General features: G+C 35.4%; 1 protein-coding gene across 1 annotated transcript; it reads left to right on the plus strand.

The window, feature by feature from the left end:
- The first annotated feature begins 1,032 nt into the window (after nucleotides 1-1,032).
- LOC112567443 lies at nucleotides 1,033-15,522 on the plus strand. Its single transcript, XM_025244137.1, has 8 exons — nucleotides 1,033-1,085; nucleotides 1,892-1,996; nucleotides 2,898-3,089; nucleotides 6,644-6,763; nucleotides 7,216-7,240; nucleotides 8,825-8,863; nucleotides 12,563-12,631; nucleotides 13,481-15,522. Exons 2-8 carry the CDS (start codon nucleotides 1,903-1,905, stop codon nucleotides 13,533-13,535), a joined length of 594 nt encoding a protein of 197 aa, XP_025099922.1. The 5' UTR covers nucleotides 1,033-1,085; nucleotides 1,892-1,902; the 3' UTR covers nucleotides 13,536-15,522.
- Nucleotides 15,523-16,182: the final 660 nt, after the last annotated feature.

Consider the following 16,182-nt stretch of genomic DNA (forward strand, 5'->3'; position numbering starts at 1 on the left):
GTAGACAACAGTGTGAGTGTGATGTCTACATCAAGTGGAGGTGAAGGTTGAGCACATCCTGTACTACTTACATCTCATAAACACTTCAAGCTTTTGTCTTCCTTGTACAGTTTAGTACAGTCATAGCTTCTATGTTCTTTGATAAAAGTGTGTGTTTGTTTCTGATAGCTGAAAGCACAGTGTTTTAGTATAATGCGTTATGAGTAGAGCTGAATTAATTGAATATACTCTAGCAGTAATTTTTGTTATGAGTACTTATTTTATAGTCTGTTTATAAAAATTAGTGTATTAGTTTTAGTTTGTTAAATGTCAGAATGAAAATGTTAATAGCAATGCCTGGTATAAATCTCTCCATTATTTTAATTGTTACTTTCAGCTTGTTATCAAGTTGAAATTATATTTTGTACTTTAAATTGTTATAAATCCTTTTGTATATATATAGCCATCATCTTTAAACTAAACTATTTTTGAGTTCCTTGTAACTAGTATACAAACTGAAAATATCGACACAGTTATTGTTAAACAAAACCTTAATAGAGAGGATGGATTTTATTTTTGGCAAACTGTTTAACTGGTATGTCTGCTTCCTTATCTTAAACCCAGTACAGGATCTTTGATTAACAAAAATAATTCAAATAAATGGTTTCACAGTAAATTTTAAAAACTAGTTATTTATTTTCTTTTTCAGAGTTCCGGTAGTATTAAAACAAAGATTAAACAATACAACGTTCATATAATATACGGGTATCTTATTTTGAAAATGTTTATATTTTATCAATATATCCATCCAGAGCTGAAGAAGCACATTTTCGTCTGGTATTAGACAAGTTTCTAAAACAATTTATATTACCTATAAATTATGTGTATACTTTTGGCGAATTTAGACAATAGGTTTAATGCATGAGCACACACGCTGTTCCCTGCCCCTCATCACTCACGCTCACACAAACGCAAACACTTAAATTATTTGTTGATCGGAAATTCCCGTACCAATGTGTCTATTAATAGTCTGGAGTTCTCAAAGTGGAGAGACGACCTTAGCCTCATTTCCGCCCGATCTCGCAGACATCGAGTGGATTTGCAAAGTATGTACCGATCGTTTATATTTAATGGCTTGTGAACACTACTATATCTATTATGTTTTTAATAAAACATCTTAAAACGTTCATGAATTCGTGATCTCAGAATGACATTCCTTTGTGTATAACGCCGGCAGTCTACAATATTAATCTCATATCGGATACACTGCGTTATTACAACACGGCAGCACAGTGAACCATCCCATACTTAAAGTTCAACCTGAATGGCTTGCGAGAGAGAGAATGAGCGACAATTGTGATTATTCGGACGTTAAAGGTCTGCATTTCTCGTTCTAATGAAGCAGTTTTCTAACAACCGTGAAAAAAAATACAGTCAGGGTCCCAATAATCCAAACTGTCACTCATTCTCTCCCCTTCTCTGGTGTTGACTTCTGGGAACCTTGTCGATGGTGTACAAACGTGACGTAGGACACTGTTAGCAGCGCTCGTTAATCGCAGGTGCGATTCGTAGCAGATAGTTAATTCACGGATGGGTTTTGGATGCTGTAATTTAGAGGTTAGTTTTGTTATTGCCGATATCTATATCCAAAGAAACGCAAACCATTTAGGAATGGTCTTTAATCTCGCTACGAGTGTTTAAATTTCGTAAGATCCTCTTTTCTCTTTCCCTCTATTGAGCAAAGTGATTATGTGACATGACAGCAATTAATTTTTCTACTACATATATCGATAAACCAGAGTTAACCCTAATCTTGCCGTAAATCAGATATGTAGCATTAAAAAAACCTTTGTATACAGTTCAATTGATTTACAGGAACGCCTGTTAAGGTTTATGCTTTTACATTTTACAGATATTTCAGAAATGAGTGGAGAAACGTCTCTGAAATTTCTAATTCCCGAGAGTTCATGCCAGAAAGATTTTGAAGTTTGGGCTTTGTTTGCTGATGGAGCAAAAGGTAATTGATAAAACCACCAAATATCTGTTTATATTTCTATCATTGCTTCCGGATGTCTCTTCTTGGACCCTGTCTGCATTTCACTGACTCAAAGTTTAAAGAAAGGCATTGAGGACTTTTCTCTGAACGTTGTTTAATGTTTATCCAGTGTAATCTTGTTCTTCATGCTGCACTGTTTTTAATTCGATTTACTGAGTGGAGTGTGCGTATAGCATGCAAAGTGTGTTGCAGTATGTTAGATTTAACATACGAACATGTGTAGACAGAGTAGTGTGTTACATAGACTTAACATGTAGACAAACACAGAGCATTGTTACATAGAATTAACATGTGTAGACACACACACACATACCAGTGTGTTAGTGTGTTAGTTGGACATATCGTGTAGACATACAGTGAGCAGTATATTAGACTTAACATGTGTTACATTTACAGAGCAGCTTAGCTGAGTAACGGTCACAAAGCTGTAGCCTAGGGGAAATAGCAACGAATAATCATTCTACTATAGACTGCAGTTGACTCCCATTTATCAGGTCCTTTTTTTCTGATACATTTCTTCTTGGTCAAAATCTAGTGGAAATGAAAGAACCCAGCTTTAAAATCCAATTAGATGAGCCTATGAAACTGCTATTATTCGCCACCATTACCTCTATTTACCGGTATACTTGATAATGTGATCGAAGCTGTTATTTCTGTACTAAAGTGTAAAACCTATGCGCGGGTTCTTTATTTCTTACTGAACGAAAATATAGTTTAACTACCCTATAGGGTAATTAAAACAAAAAGCATTCTGGATCTTTTTATTGTCAGAAAAAAACATTCGAATAGCTTTTCGTATTCTTAAGAGCTATTTATTATAAAGTAAGGACATCCGTTTGTTTTTTTGTAATATGTTATACAGAAAGCGTTCTCCGTTGTGACTGGGTAAAGAAGTACTACTGTGACAGTGCTCCAGGATATACCCATACACTTGAAAACAGCACTGCTCTAATCACATTACCACGTGACTTGGAAAAGAAACCTGACGATTTCATCTGTGACTCTCTCTTTAGGCCTAAGACTGACCCCATCATGTGCCTTTGCAAAAGAGCAGGTGAGGATGTCAAATGTATCTTACTGTTTACAATTATTAATTAACTTCTTGTGTGATTATCGTAACTTAGTCGTAAATGACACTAATACAATACAATACACAGGATTCCATATTAATGTTATGGATACGTAGTTAAAAAAATTCACTTGATAGGTTTTAAAGGCGCCATACAAAACATAATATACAAAATGTTTTATACCCTGCGTCTGGTGCATGTTTGTCCCTGCTGACACATATATATATAGTTGTTTAAAGCTACAGACAAACTTTCAACCTGCATAGACAACACAACTTTAGGATCTATATATTAAAAAGGGAAACACTGTTAACATTTAAGCTGCTTGCTAGTTAGCAGTTTTTTTTCTTAGTCAGATTATATTGTGTCAATATATTTTATACATATTCTAAGATTACCTCTTGATTATATTATTTCACGCTGTTTTTTTCAGTATTTAAACTTTGTGGTATTAACTACATCATTAATAATTGTAATGATATCGGCTACAAATTATATTAGCCACTAAGACATTTTAGTTAAGGAAGATTCGTTACCATTAGAAACTAAACAGCTGCTCTGATGCACTACCTTTGTTGTTAAAACTGATTTAGAAAGTTAAGCTCATTACAATTTAACATTTCAATACACAATACTTCAGATTTATTGTTCTTTGTAATGCTAGGTGTGCTGCACTTTCATGACTTTAATTCTGTTTGCTGTTCTACTTTGTAATTACCATTACAAACAGCTATGACTACGATTCAAACTTTTTTAAAGGTAATGATCCAGTTATAGGCAGTAACATCTATATATTATCGAGAAGCACACGCGGTATTATTATTTTTTCTTTTCGTCTTTACTTACCCTTTATGATATGAAAAGTAATGATACCAAATATAACAATCGTTCGCTTAAAACCCTCAGAACGTTTTATTTTTTCTGTATTTGGTCAACAACTGGTCAATAACAATAACAATGATGATGATGATGATGATGATGATGATAAACTTCTGCTCTTTCAAATACAGTTTAATCGATAAAACAGTATAATTAAGGAATATTTGATGAAGAATGTTAGAAATAACAGAGGTATAAGGGAGGAGCATGGCCAGTGTCGTGTGCTAAATTAGCAAAGGAGACAAAAGTATTCCTGAGTCTGAAGTCTACTAAAGACCAGCATCTTGTTGTAGAATGATGAAAAAAATGGCAAAAGCAACGAATCAACCTGCACACCTGTACTTTCCATCATTTACGCTACTGACTGCGATCATTAAATTTTTTAAGAACATCCCATTCACACATTTGCAAACCTCTGCCTCTAGTTGAGCTGATAGACAGTAACCGAAATTATCTGTGATGACCCTAATAGATGGTTTTCTGATTAGCTTAAAAAAATTATAATAACTCTACTGTTGCAATGCTGGCAAAAGACACAAACCATGTTGATAAACTAACCCAATTTTTTAAAAAAAACATTTAATAAAGCAGCTTTCTTATTTCTGTCACCATCTCTTTGACCCTTCAACACGCAGACATTGAGACAGAAAAGGATGGCAAGGTAGGCAGTCGTTTGGTCTGTGGTCGTATGTGTCATTTCAGGTACATTACTGAGGAGGCTACTAACAATTCATAGCAACATACGTATTGATATATTGACAAACGTCTCCAAAAGAGAGCTGTAAGTAGTAGTAATAATAATAATATGAAGCCGAAGTCAAGTGTGTGACGCCCCTTAGCTCACACATTTCTCTCGCCATTGTATCAATAATTTTTTCTCAAAGCTGTTGCGCATAATCTGTGACAATCAAAGTGAACTGTGAAGTCTGTGTGTAAAATTTGTTTGAAATAAAGAATTATTGTGTAATCTAGTAGTTACTTTCATTCTTTGAGAAGTAAGTAAGCTCTCTCTCTCTGACAGGAATGGATGATGATAAGAGGGTATGAGAGGCAGGGGCCGTAAAAAGGCAACTGTACACAAGAAATCTCAGGTTTAAAAGGTCAAGGAGATATATTTTGAAGCATCGACAGTAAGAAAATAAAAAACCTGGAAAAGAGGGGCAAATTTCTTTGTTTGTATTAGAATGTTTTGTGTAGACAACCATGTCAACAGGTTACTTATTGAAAGACTCAGTGAAACAGGTGAGACGATAGTCAGCATCCCTTTAACAAAAGTTCTGGTTAAAACCAGAGCTTATAACGTCTATGTTAAAACTCAATACCAGTAATTGCATGAGCATATCGCCATATGTAGCAGGTGTTCTCTCGCCATTATAATCTGAAACTTTTGGCTCTAGCCAATGACAATCAACATTTGATAAAGTAAAACCTGGGTGTTGACTTTGGAGATTGACATCCGTTTCTGGACAGCCTGCAAACATCACGGACTGCTATTTATGACCCAACATGCAGGTTATCTAGCACAGTTGACTACTGCGCCATGTTAAGAGAGGATTGTGGGAAGGTGCCATGTGAAATATCATTCCAAGACAATCCTCCCAGACTGTAAGATGTTTAGGTATTTCATCCGTGGTGTCCTATCCTGGGACACAGTCTGCGGGGGACCTTCAGACGTCATGGGTGTTGATACTATTGCTTCATATTGAGGTCACAAAACATTGTGGGGAGCCTACTGATGGTGATTTCAACAGAACTAGATTGTTACATGTTGTGTGCACATTGGCGTTGAACCTTAAGATATGATTGACGAAGGGATTGAAAACATTTATTGCAGTGGGTGGTTCGCTGTAAACGCGTACTTGGTGGAATTTTTTTACATTATTTCTCCATTTGCCTTTTCTGTTCTATTTGTACAAGATTCTGTACTTGATTTTAAAGTAAATAACCATTGATAAACCTAGATTATCGACTGCCCAACAATATAGAGTTGTCCTTTTATTTCTCTTTTTTATAATAAAGCTAAACAGTGAAATCAGAATACTTTAACTGACTGGAGATGTCAACATTAGTTAAACCATCAATTCTAGGTTTGTAAAATACAGAAACTACTATACTTCACTGTATAATTTAAATTAAAATGTTTTGATTTTTCTTTTTAAAAAGTGAATTTCTTAGTTACACGTTTAGTGCACTTTTACTTTTGCGTATAATGAATTGCTAGTCTAAAATAATATCTTCGAGAAGAATAAAAAACGCTGAGCTTTCTGCAATTGGCATGTCAGTGAATGCTTTTTTCCTTGCTTGCTCTAAAAGTTTCTACTCGCTCTTCTTTTTTTTTTTTTTTTTTTTTTTTTTGATTCAGTATTTATCAGTAATGTCTTTTATACTTTAAGTTGGATTTTTGACGAACAATGTTACAAATAACAAAGGTTTAAGAGATGACTATGACCAAGTAATGCTATCCGCTAGATTAGCAATAGGGACGAAAGTGTCTAGTACTATTAATTATCAAAGAAGTCTGCACAAAGACATGGATACATCTAATTGATGATATTTCTTTTATACTAGCCTATTTTGACTGTGGTAGTATCTGTCTTTATAGAACTTTTAGTTCATATGATGGTAATGGCATAACTGAAAATATTTAATATCTGTGCAGCCATTAGTATCCCGGTACAGTCTGACAGTGATAGTCCTGAGCAGGTTGGTTTCATCGCGGGCATGGTGATCGCGATCTCGGTCATCTTGTTCCTGGTCGTGTTTTTAATCTACAAACGTTGTAAGAAAAACGTATTTTATTCTAGTTCTATAATAGCAACAATGTGATACTAGAAAAAAAGGAAAATTTAAACAATTTAAACAATTACCCTAATGTGTAATGCGAATTCTTCGTATTAAAAGGCTATAAAGACAGCATTTTTTCCTTTTATATCTTGATTATCGTCATGTAAGATATTTTTTCAACTATTCATTGATTATTAATTTTCGTCGAAATGTGGATGCTGAACTGCGTATTGACATATTTTGTAATGCAAATAATTCGTATTAAATAGCTGTAAAAACAGCATTTGATTTTCCTCGACATCTTGACTATCGTCATAGTTAAGATAGTTTATTTCAACTATTAATTAATTATTAATTTTCTTCGAAGCGTGGATGCTGAACTGCGTATGCTTGTATTTGATACGGAAGGTAACAGTCATAATTTTAATATAAACTGAATGTTTTCAGATCGAACCTCATCAAAGTCCAAACAGTAAGTTGATTTACAACATTCTTCCGTACATGTATAATGTATACCGCATGTTGCTAAAGACTCAACAGACCTGAAGACAAACACATTCATTCTAGCAGAAAGGAACACACATGTACACACTTTCACCTTTATTTATGAAATTAATTTATGATTATTTATATTAATCGCCTAAGCAGCGATTTACATATTGCAAAAGTTTCAAAGGCTTTGTCTTCATATCTTGTCTGTTGCTTTGCTATTATATTTCTTCTCATGGAATAAGGTATGTGGTTATAATTGGAGCAGAACAGTTTACTTAATGTTTACTTAATGACAAGTCATGTAAAATTTAATAGATACAGTGAAAGAATTTTCAAATCAACTAAAATAGCTACTTTTAAAGGTGAGACACAATATCTCATTTCAGTAAAAAAATTGCAGTCTAAAAAATATCGTATAGTCTGTATCTACGACATTTCTTTTGTGCTTTCCTTCACTTTGCTTACTTAAAAATACCATTACAATTTTTATTCCATCGTTGGTAAGCCACCTATTTTTGTAAATTAAAAAAAAATTAACTAGACTTTGCGTTTGACTACAGAAAGAGTAGATATTTAAAATGTCCTGGATCCCACCATTAGAAGATGCTGACCTTTACCTCTCCAAAGAATGCACTCGAATTTAGAAGAAAAGAAAACACATTTCTTTCTTTCTCACTTATCTTTACCTTTACTCACAATCCATCTGAAACAATAATTCCCTAACCTAGGCAGGTAATGCAAAGAAAAGTTGTTTGCCGCTTGTTTATACATAAGTACGAAAACTAGCTGCGGTAATGTAACAATGAGTTATGATCTACACGGTAATTTTTGTAATTTTGTTCTGTAAAAGATAAGAAAAAATTCATCAAACCTAACTTCTAAGAATAAAATGATACTTTAGAAGCATGGTAGGAAGTAACAAATAGCTGCAAAGAGATTTAAGTTATGTAGTGTGTTTATGATGAGAGAGTAATGTACTAAAACAAACTACATCTCGAACTGGTCCCGTGCATAGGATGATCTTCTTTTATTGAATATCTCACAAACCCTGGAGTCATCCATTTCTCCTTCCTTGGACGTCAGCACCTACGACTTTTATGCAAGGAAAATATTTTGGTTTATATGTAAATATGATAATATTTTAATACGTGTTTGTTAGAGACTAAGAGAGAGATGCATTTCTTTAGAGATGTACTTTTTTCTTTCAGAAACCTAATTAAGTATAGAGCTGATCGACCTTCTAGGTGTGCACTTACGACTTTTATGAGGGGAACATGTTTTGGCTTCTTGCTTTTAAAGAATATCTCATTTCTGAGGAACTATTAAAAAAAAATGAATGTCAACAATATCTGTTCCGTTTTTATGATGAGATGTTAGTTTTAAATTTAGTTTGATATATGTCCATTACTGTGTTTCATTCTCCCCTCCTCTCTATACCTCACACATTCCCGCGCGCACACACATCTTTATATTTTAATATGTGTTTGTTAAAGAGGGGGAGAGTGATGCCTCTAATTACATTTAAAACCGGTACCTCATTTAAAATGTACTTCTTTTATTGCAGTGATCCTAATGTGAGGCCTGATGAGTGTCAACCTTTGAGGTGAGCACTTGCGACTTTTATGGGGGAAAATATTTTTGCTGATTGCTGTTTTTGTGCACTTTAAAAGACTATCTCTCATTTCCGTGGCGTGATTTAAAAAAATCTTTGTGTATTTTGTTTTGTTTTGTTTTGTTTTTGTTGCACATACTATACTTCATCATCAAGGCTTACCTATTATAAATCCCAAATAATAGAGGAATTCTCTTCGTCTAAGCTACACAATGTTATGTCTGATGACAGACATTTCTGAACCACTTAAAATGTATCCTTAAAATATAGTTGTAACTTAATTGACTGTCTGCCTACAATACCATGTTACTGGGTTCTTATCATTCAGACAAAAAGAAGCTTGGAGGCAGCATTGAGACTCGACAGAAAGTATCTTTACTTTTATGTTTCGTTTTTGTGTGTAAAGTGCTGTAGCCTTGACCTGCACTACGATGCCGTGCTGAAAACGCTTACTGATAAGGATGGATGATGATGAAGTTTGCTGATGATTGATGATGATTGATGATTGATTGATGATTGATGATGATGATGATGATGATGATGGATGGATGATGGATTGATGGATGAATGATTGATGGATGGTTGATGATTGATGATGATGAGGAGGAGGATGAGGAGAAGGATGATGATGAGGAGGAGGATTGATGAAGATTGATTGATGGATGGATTGATTGATGATGATGATGATTGATGGATGGATTGATTGAATGATTGAATGATTGTTGATGATGATTGGTGATGATTGATAGATGGATGATTGATGATTGATAATGGTGATTGATGATGATGATAGATGATGATGATTGATTATTGATGATTGATTGATGATTGATTGATGATTATTGATGATGATGATTGAGTTTTGTGTTGGGCTATCTTGATGATGTTCTTCAATTGTTTGTAGACTTTTTTGCTGTCACCCAGTAACATTTCCTCCTCTCTGGTACATCACTGGTTATCAATCGACTTCTCCCTTGCTTCCTTGACTGCACAGTTCTCATCTTTTTATTTTGAAGCTCCTTTGCATTAGCTCTTTCCCATCTCTTCGTGGACCTTCTCTGGTCAAATAAAAATTTAAGATGTTGTTTGTTACCCAAAATTATGTCTTATTTTCTCTACTCCCTAGCACTTCCTGGGATGTTGACAGTAGATAATTTGATATCTCTAGCGACGTGTGCAGACGTTTCGCCGACGGACGTTTCGGAGCCGGACGTTTTGCCGCATTATGTCAGAGAGAGAGAGAGCTTACTTACTTCTCAAAGAATGAAAGTATCTACTAGATTACACAATAATTCTTTATTTCAAACAAATTTTACACACAGACTTCACAGACAGTTCACTTTGATTGTCACAGATTATGCGCAAAAAATTTGAGAAAAAACATTGATACAATGGCGAGAGAAATGTGTGAGCTAACGGTTCACATGAGGAGGGATAGTGAGAGAGAGTTCACTGATACATTGATACAATGGCGAGAGAAATGTGTGAGCTAAGGGGCGTCACACACTTGACTTCGGCTAAAGGTCCCGCGTGAAATGCCGAAATGAAGTGCCCCGCGCCGAAATGTCCGGCGGCGAAACGTCCGGTCGGCAAAACGTCCGACTCCGAAACGTCCGGCGGCGAAACGTCCGTGTACCCTCTGGCGAGGATGTGTCTAAATTAATTAAGGGCGACGATTGATGTCCTTGAAGATCTTAGCAATGCTTGAGTCTTGAAATCTCTTTACATTTGGAGGAAGTTTACGTTTACCCACCAATGAGGTGAACTATTATGCGGCCAAATTATTTTGTCTTTGCTCTTTTGAAGGAGTCTCCTGAATCACTTCATTCCCAGCTGATAAGCTGAATGCTTCGTTAGTTTTAGCACCGTTTGATGTTTCTGCTTTTGAAGGGGGTATCACTAGTGACTGCGTTCATTTTTGGGGCCATTCTTTGCGGTTCCAGACTCTTTGGAACAGAACAGTGAAGGCCTTTGTAGTTCTTTCCCCAGCTTGCTTAGGCAGATCAGCTGGCACATTATCGGACCAGGCGACATTTCTCTCTTTAGACTGCTTACATCTCTTTTGACATCGTCCCATAGCACTAGTAGGTGTGCAGGTATTTCTTTATTGATAAGTTTTAATCCTTATTACTCCCAGAAAGTGCTTTCCTGTCTCTCCTATTGATGTTAATCTTTTATTCATTTTTTTATTGCTTTCCTAACACTGAATTGCTTTGATATGGCCCTGGTTGCTGGCACGGCATAAAACATCAACAAACAAATCCTAGCACTGACGAACCAAACGAAAATGGAAACTTATTTTAACTAGAGTTATAATATTGTTACTGAATTGCGTGTAAATATTTATGTATGCGTGATAACTATTTTGGTACACATAAATGCTCATCTTCACCTTTTCTTCGTATTAAACGTGTACATTGCTTTATCCAGTTTCCTTGCCTTTTAGAATGATGCTATAGTAAAGAGTTTCTAATAGAATGCAACTTTATTCAGCCTCAAAGAAAAGTCTAGAAATATTACGAATAGGCCCTTGAGCACACATCTTTAGGGAGGCATCTCCATAAATACACATACATGAAAGAAAATCAAAGCTGTAGATTATCAAGCTCAAATTTATCAAGTTAAGACAATGACAGGATTGTACAGGTAGCTTCACACCTGGTACAATACCTGCAGCGATTCCAACAGGATTCGAGGAACAGTCTCTGCACCAGGTGGTTGATGAAGAGGCTCATTGGTTTATCTTTTGAGGCTGTTGTTGTCTTGAAAAAAAAGATTGAATTACGTTTCCATGAAAGTTACCAAGGCACCAACAAAAAGCGTGTAGCTGGTGAAAGGTGTGAGGTCGCTGACAGGTAAGACAGGTGAAATAAAGTCACAGTCCTCATCACCTATCCGCTTGTCAGTAGAGATACTGGTGGTGTCTTACCTGTGGAGAAGAGTGACAGATGTTTATTAATGCCAGCATCGGACTTTCCTGTCAAGTGGCCTTCACTAGTGACTAGAAAAGGTAGAGTGGGTGAAAAAAAAACTAATACTCCTGTTATTTGTGAAGCCAAAGGAACATGAGACAGGATACAGAAGCCGTAAGTCAACAAAAGTGTAGATGGCAAGAAACAACGCAGAAAAAAACCTGGAAAAAATTCTAGAAGTGATCAACAAATTATTCAACTATTACATGAATGCAGCTTTTTAATATTATTTCTTTTCTCCTTATACTTAAATACAAATACCTCTTTTGTGTGCATACATGCTTTGCGTGTCTGTGTGGCTGTATATGTGTCTATATGCTTACGTATCCGCTCTATGACAATTTTTAATAGTTTTTCTTTAGAAGTAAACAATACTTGCTGCTTGGGAGCTAATTAAACTGAAAAATGCAGACAGTTAACTTAAAAAAAATTTCTGCATCTTTCTTATTTTTTCTTTCTTCTTTGCAGTCTTTTTCTTGAAGTGATTTTGTTTTATTTGATTAATTTCTTTGTATTTAATTTCCGACGACAGCATTTTATTTGCTTTACTCTTTGCTTTGGTTATTTAAGATGTAAGATATTTATGCTCATGTTTGCATCATAATTATTGATCTTTATTGACTTTATCTATTAGCCCTAGTAATTTCAATTTTGTTTTCCCCCTTTAGTATATTAATTTTATTTCTTTCTTGCATTGTCTTCAAACTGGTGAACAAAGGAAGGACTCACAGAAATCTTTACTGACCTTTTTTCCATGTGGAACTGTGCCTCCAAGAAAGAAGCCGATGTGAGTAAAGTTTTGTAAAGTCATTACTGATATTTTTTACTCCTGTTTACAAATATTCCTTCACTAACACCACCACACGCAGCTACCACACACACATAGATGTCGCACACAAACATACAAACATATACTTCCACATTTTAAATACTCAGCGTTTAGTAATAATAAAGACTTTATCTAATAATTGTTTACGTATTTTGACTGCAGTGAATAATAGTTCTAAACAAAAATGTAATCGTTACTATGTTTTAAAAGACGAAGAATAGGAATTATGCGAAAGAATCCGTGTCAGGCAAAATTACTGTAAAAATTAGAAAATGATGTATTATAAAATTAATTTATTAGAGAGATTCAGAGCAGGTGTTACTAAATGTGTTGCTTTTTTTATTAGTTATGTTGTATCTTAATCGCGTTTGCATTTCAAATAGTTTTTCTTTAGAAGTAAACAATACTTGCTGCTTGCGAGCTAATTAAACTGAAAAAAAACTGACAGTAGACTTTATTATAATTTTTTCTTTATCTGTCTTGTCTTTTATTTCATTTTTGCTATTGGGGGGGGGGTTTGTTTTATTTGATTATTTGATTATTTTCTTTGTACTTAAATTTTTCACACGACAGCATTCTATTCTCTTCGCTCTTAGCCTCCGTTATTTTCCTAAATAAAATCTCTTTTAAATTGCCTAACCAATTTTCCTGATGTAGGACATTGTTGAATGTTTATCATACATGACACAGTGAGAAAGACGTTGTGCATGCATTGGAATAAAAACAATTTTGGTATATCTACGCTATTGTCAGTAATTTTTTTCGTATTATTTCATATAAGATGTTTTCTAATCATTTTGTCTCCAGGACGCAATGGCCCCATCCCGAACTTTACAACCTAAGAAGGAGAGAATCAATTTAACTGTACAGAAAATCCACCTTCTAGAACTTTTTTCATTAAAACAAGCACGTCAGGTGTCCTCCAGACTAACAAAGATCTTTGATGAGTTTTCCAGCTATATTGTTGTGTGTTTCTATCCATTTCATCGATGATGATGACTGGAATGGTGATGGGACTGGAATGATTTATATTTTTGAACAAACCAGGTGAGTATAACATAAGAGTGTTCACAGTACAGAGACAGAGTGGAGGAAGAGAGAGAGAGACGTCCTTCTTTGCAAATAATTTGTAAAACTTTTTATTTGATACCACTGTATTACAAGAAATACATTCAGATTTGTTTTTGCTTTGTTTGTAACGTCCCAACAAATTGCAACAATCCACATGATGTAAATTTGCAGCTTTTTGTGATGTTTTAATAAGATACTGGTACAGCTGAATGTTAAATGTGTGGTCAGTGACTGTACTTACATACCTTGGTGTATTAAAAAACCCATTTGTAGGTTGACAAAGACTGCTGGTCTTTAGTAGACACCAAGCTCTCACCTTTGGCGCACATATATGTCCATTATCAAGCCAGCATCTAGTCACCTCTTGTTGCGTGCTTTATGAATTTGTACTGAACATTACTTCATGTAATTATTACTTAAATTATCATGTAGTGACAAGGATGGCACTTAAGATGTAAGCATGTCATCGTAGCAGTTAGAAAACTGTTGTTAACCCAACACCTAATTCTTTTAAGTATATTTGTGAAATAAAACGGAAATGAGACTTTTGTGTGTCAGGGACGCGTTCAATTCACAATTTCACACCACTCGAACTCACTGTGTACACATGTCCCCACACGTGTTCTTTCGCTCATTTATCACATAGATTTGACGTGGGCAGCGACATTTTTATAATTCAACATTAAACATTAAACACACACAATATTGCGAATTATATACAGTATGAATGTCTTTCACGCGGCATCATTTAAATCAAATTGGACGATTGTTGGTTTTTTTTTGAATAGTTCTTTAAATTCCTACTTACTCACACAACCACACTGCCTGGAGTAATCGTCTGAGAGAGAAAAAAACTTCATAGTATAATCCTCCTTTTCCCGGTCCATAAATTGAAAGTGCTGTCTCGGCAACACCTAGCTGATGTCCACGAATAAATTCTTTTGGAAACAACACACAAGTTCCAAAGCGCAATCTCCGCACACTGCGTCCGCCTGTAGTCCCTTCTCTCAGCCGTCTGCCGTCTTCCAAATTCTTTTCTCTCTACGTACCATCTAAAATTGCGTCATAATATGACGTCAGGTCCTGACGCCAAACCACGACGCAGCAACCAAACTCACACACTGGTAAGGGCAATAATCCCTGCGTACCTAATCCTAACATTGTGCACATTCAGAAATGGATATATATCTATTTAACATTTTTATATTAAATATGTTTATCCTAAAAATAAATTGTTGTAGAAAAATAACTCCTACTAGGAATTTTTTAGACTCGCCAGTCTTCTGTGCTTGTAAGCTATGCATATTAACCATCTAAAAACAACTGCAAGGTCATGATTATTGCATGCATATCCCTAGCAGCATCGGAAACCATAAGCTCAAGGGGTCCACCAAGTTTGTCTTGATCCGACTGTGATACAGGGGGTCAATCTATCGCAATGCTAGACTCGTCGGGCATGCCGCTACCAGCGCATGCGCACACAAGCCAAGCTCCACGCTCGCCGAGGCGAAACCAGAGTGCGGGAGATCATGCCCACATATAGGGTCGTGACCCCTAACAATGGCAATGACTCTTCGCCATGGCGTGCTACATACGACACATGCGTGCAGGCAAAGCCGCCATTTTCAAATTGTGAGTCTACACGTTTCCCAACAGAAAGCTTCTCAAGCGGTCAATTTCTATACTGATACATGTGTTCGACGCTTCGATAACAGTACGTATAATTTTATACTCTATATTAACATAGTTATTGAGATTTAACTACAGAAATGTCCAAATTTAATGCAGAATATCATTCTAAGAAAAGAAAGATTAAGAGTACACATTAACGCAATAAATGCACAAGTTTCCAGACAGAGGTAGAAAATCGTGCTCAGCAGTTCCTGAACGCTTGCATTGATAATTCTTTTAGCCGTTAGCAATGGAGAGAATTTGGAGCTGTCAGAATTTCCTCAAATTGCGATTACGAAAGTGGAACGTAACAGAGCTTCGACAGTTCCGTCTGTTTACTGGTACGATAGCGTTAAAATGCCAGGTTTCTTCGGGCAGTATAATATTTTTTTCTCTTATTTATTGTGGGTTTGTTTTTTTTTTTTGTCTTGCAAGTCCTGGGCTGTGTGTGAACTATGCTGATTATTAGGCTCATAACCTTTCATGTTTATTTGTTCAAGAAGCAGTGTTTGTATGGTAAAGGATTTTTGGTGTAAAATGTACTTGCTTTGTCTAATATTGCTGATAATGTTGACAGATTTGGTCCTTTGGACTCTTAACTCTGCCTCTCAATTTTATAACTTTTTAGGCTAGCTTAAACGACTTTTTCAAACACCAAAACTTTCCACTGCAGCAGCTAATTAAGAATATTTGTCAAAGAGCAGCATAAGGATTGTGTTCCCAGTGGTGAACCAAAAAAAAACTTATATAGATAGCCATTGACAACT

The sequence above is a fragment of the Pomacea canaliculata genome, linkage group LG7, assembly GCF_003073045.1.
Source record: "Pomacea canaliculata isolate SZHN2017 linkage group LG7, ASM307304v1, whole genome shotgun sequence".
Classification (NCBI taxonomy): domain Eukaryota; kingdom Metazoa; phylum Mollusca; class Gastropoda; order Architaenioglossa; family Ampullariidae; genus Pomacea; species Pomacea canaliculata.

Excerpts from the sequence above, each read along its gene's own strand:
- LOC112567443 (XM_025244137.1), top strand. The coding sequence starts at position 1,903 with ATGAGTGGAGAAACGTCTCTGAAATTTCTAATTCCCGAGAGTTCATGC. Across the intron at positions 1,997-2,897 it reads GTTTGCTGATGGAGCAAAAG|AAAGCGTTCTCCGTTGTGAC; the intron begins GTAATTGATAAA and ends TATGTTATACAG. Across the intron at positions 7,241-8,824 it reads ACCTCATCAAAGTCCAAACA|TGATCCTAATGTGAGGCCTG; the intron begins GTAAGTTGATTT and ends CTTTTATTGCAG.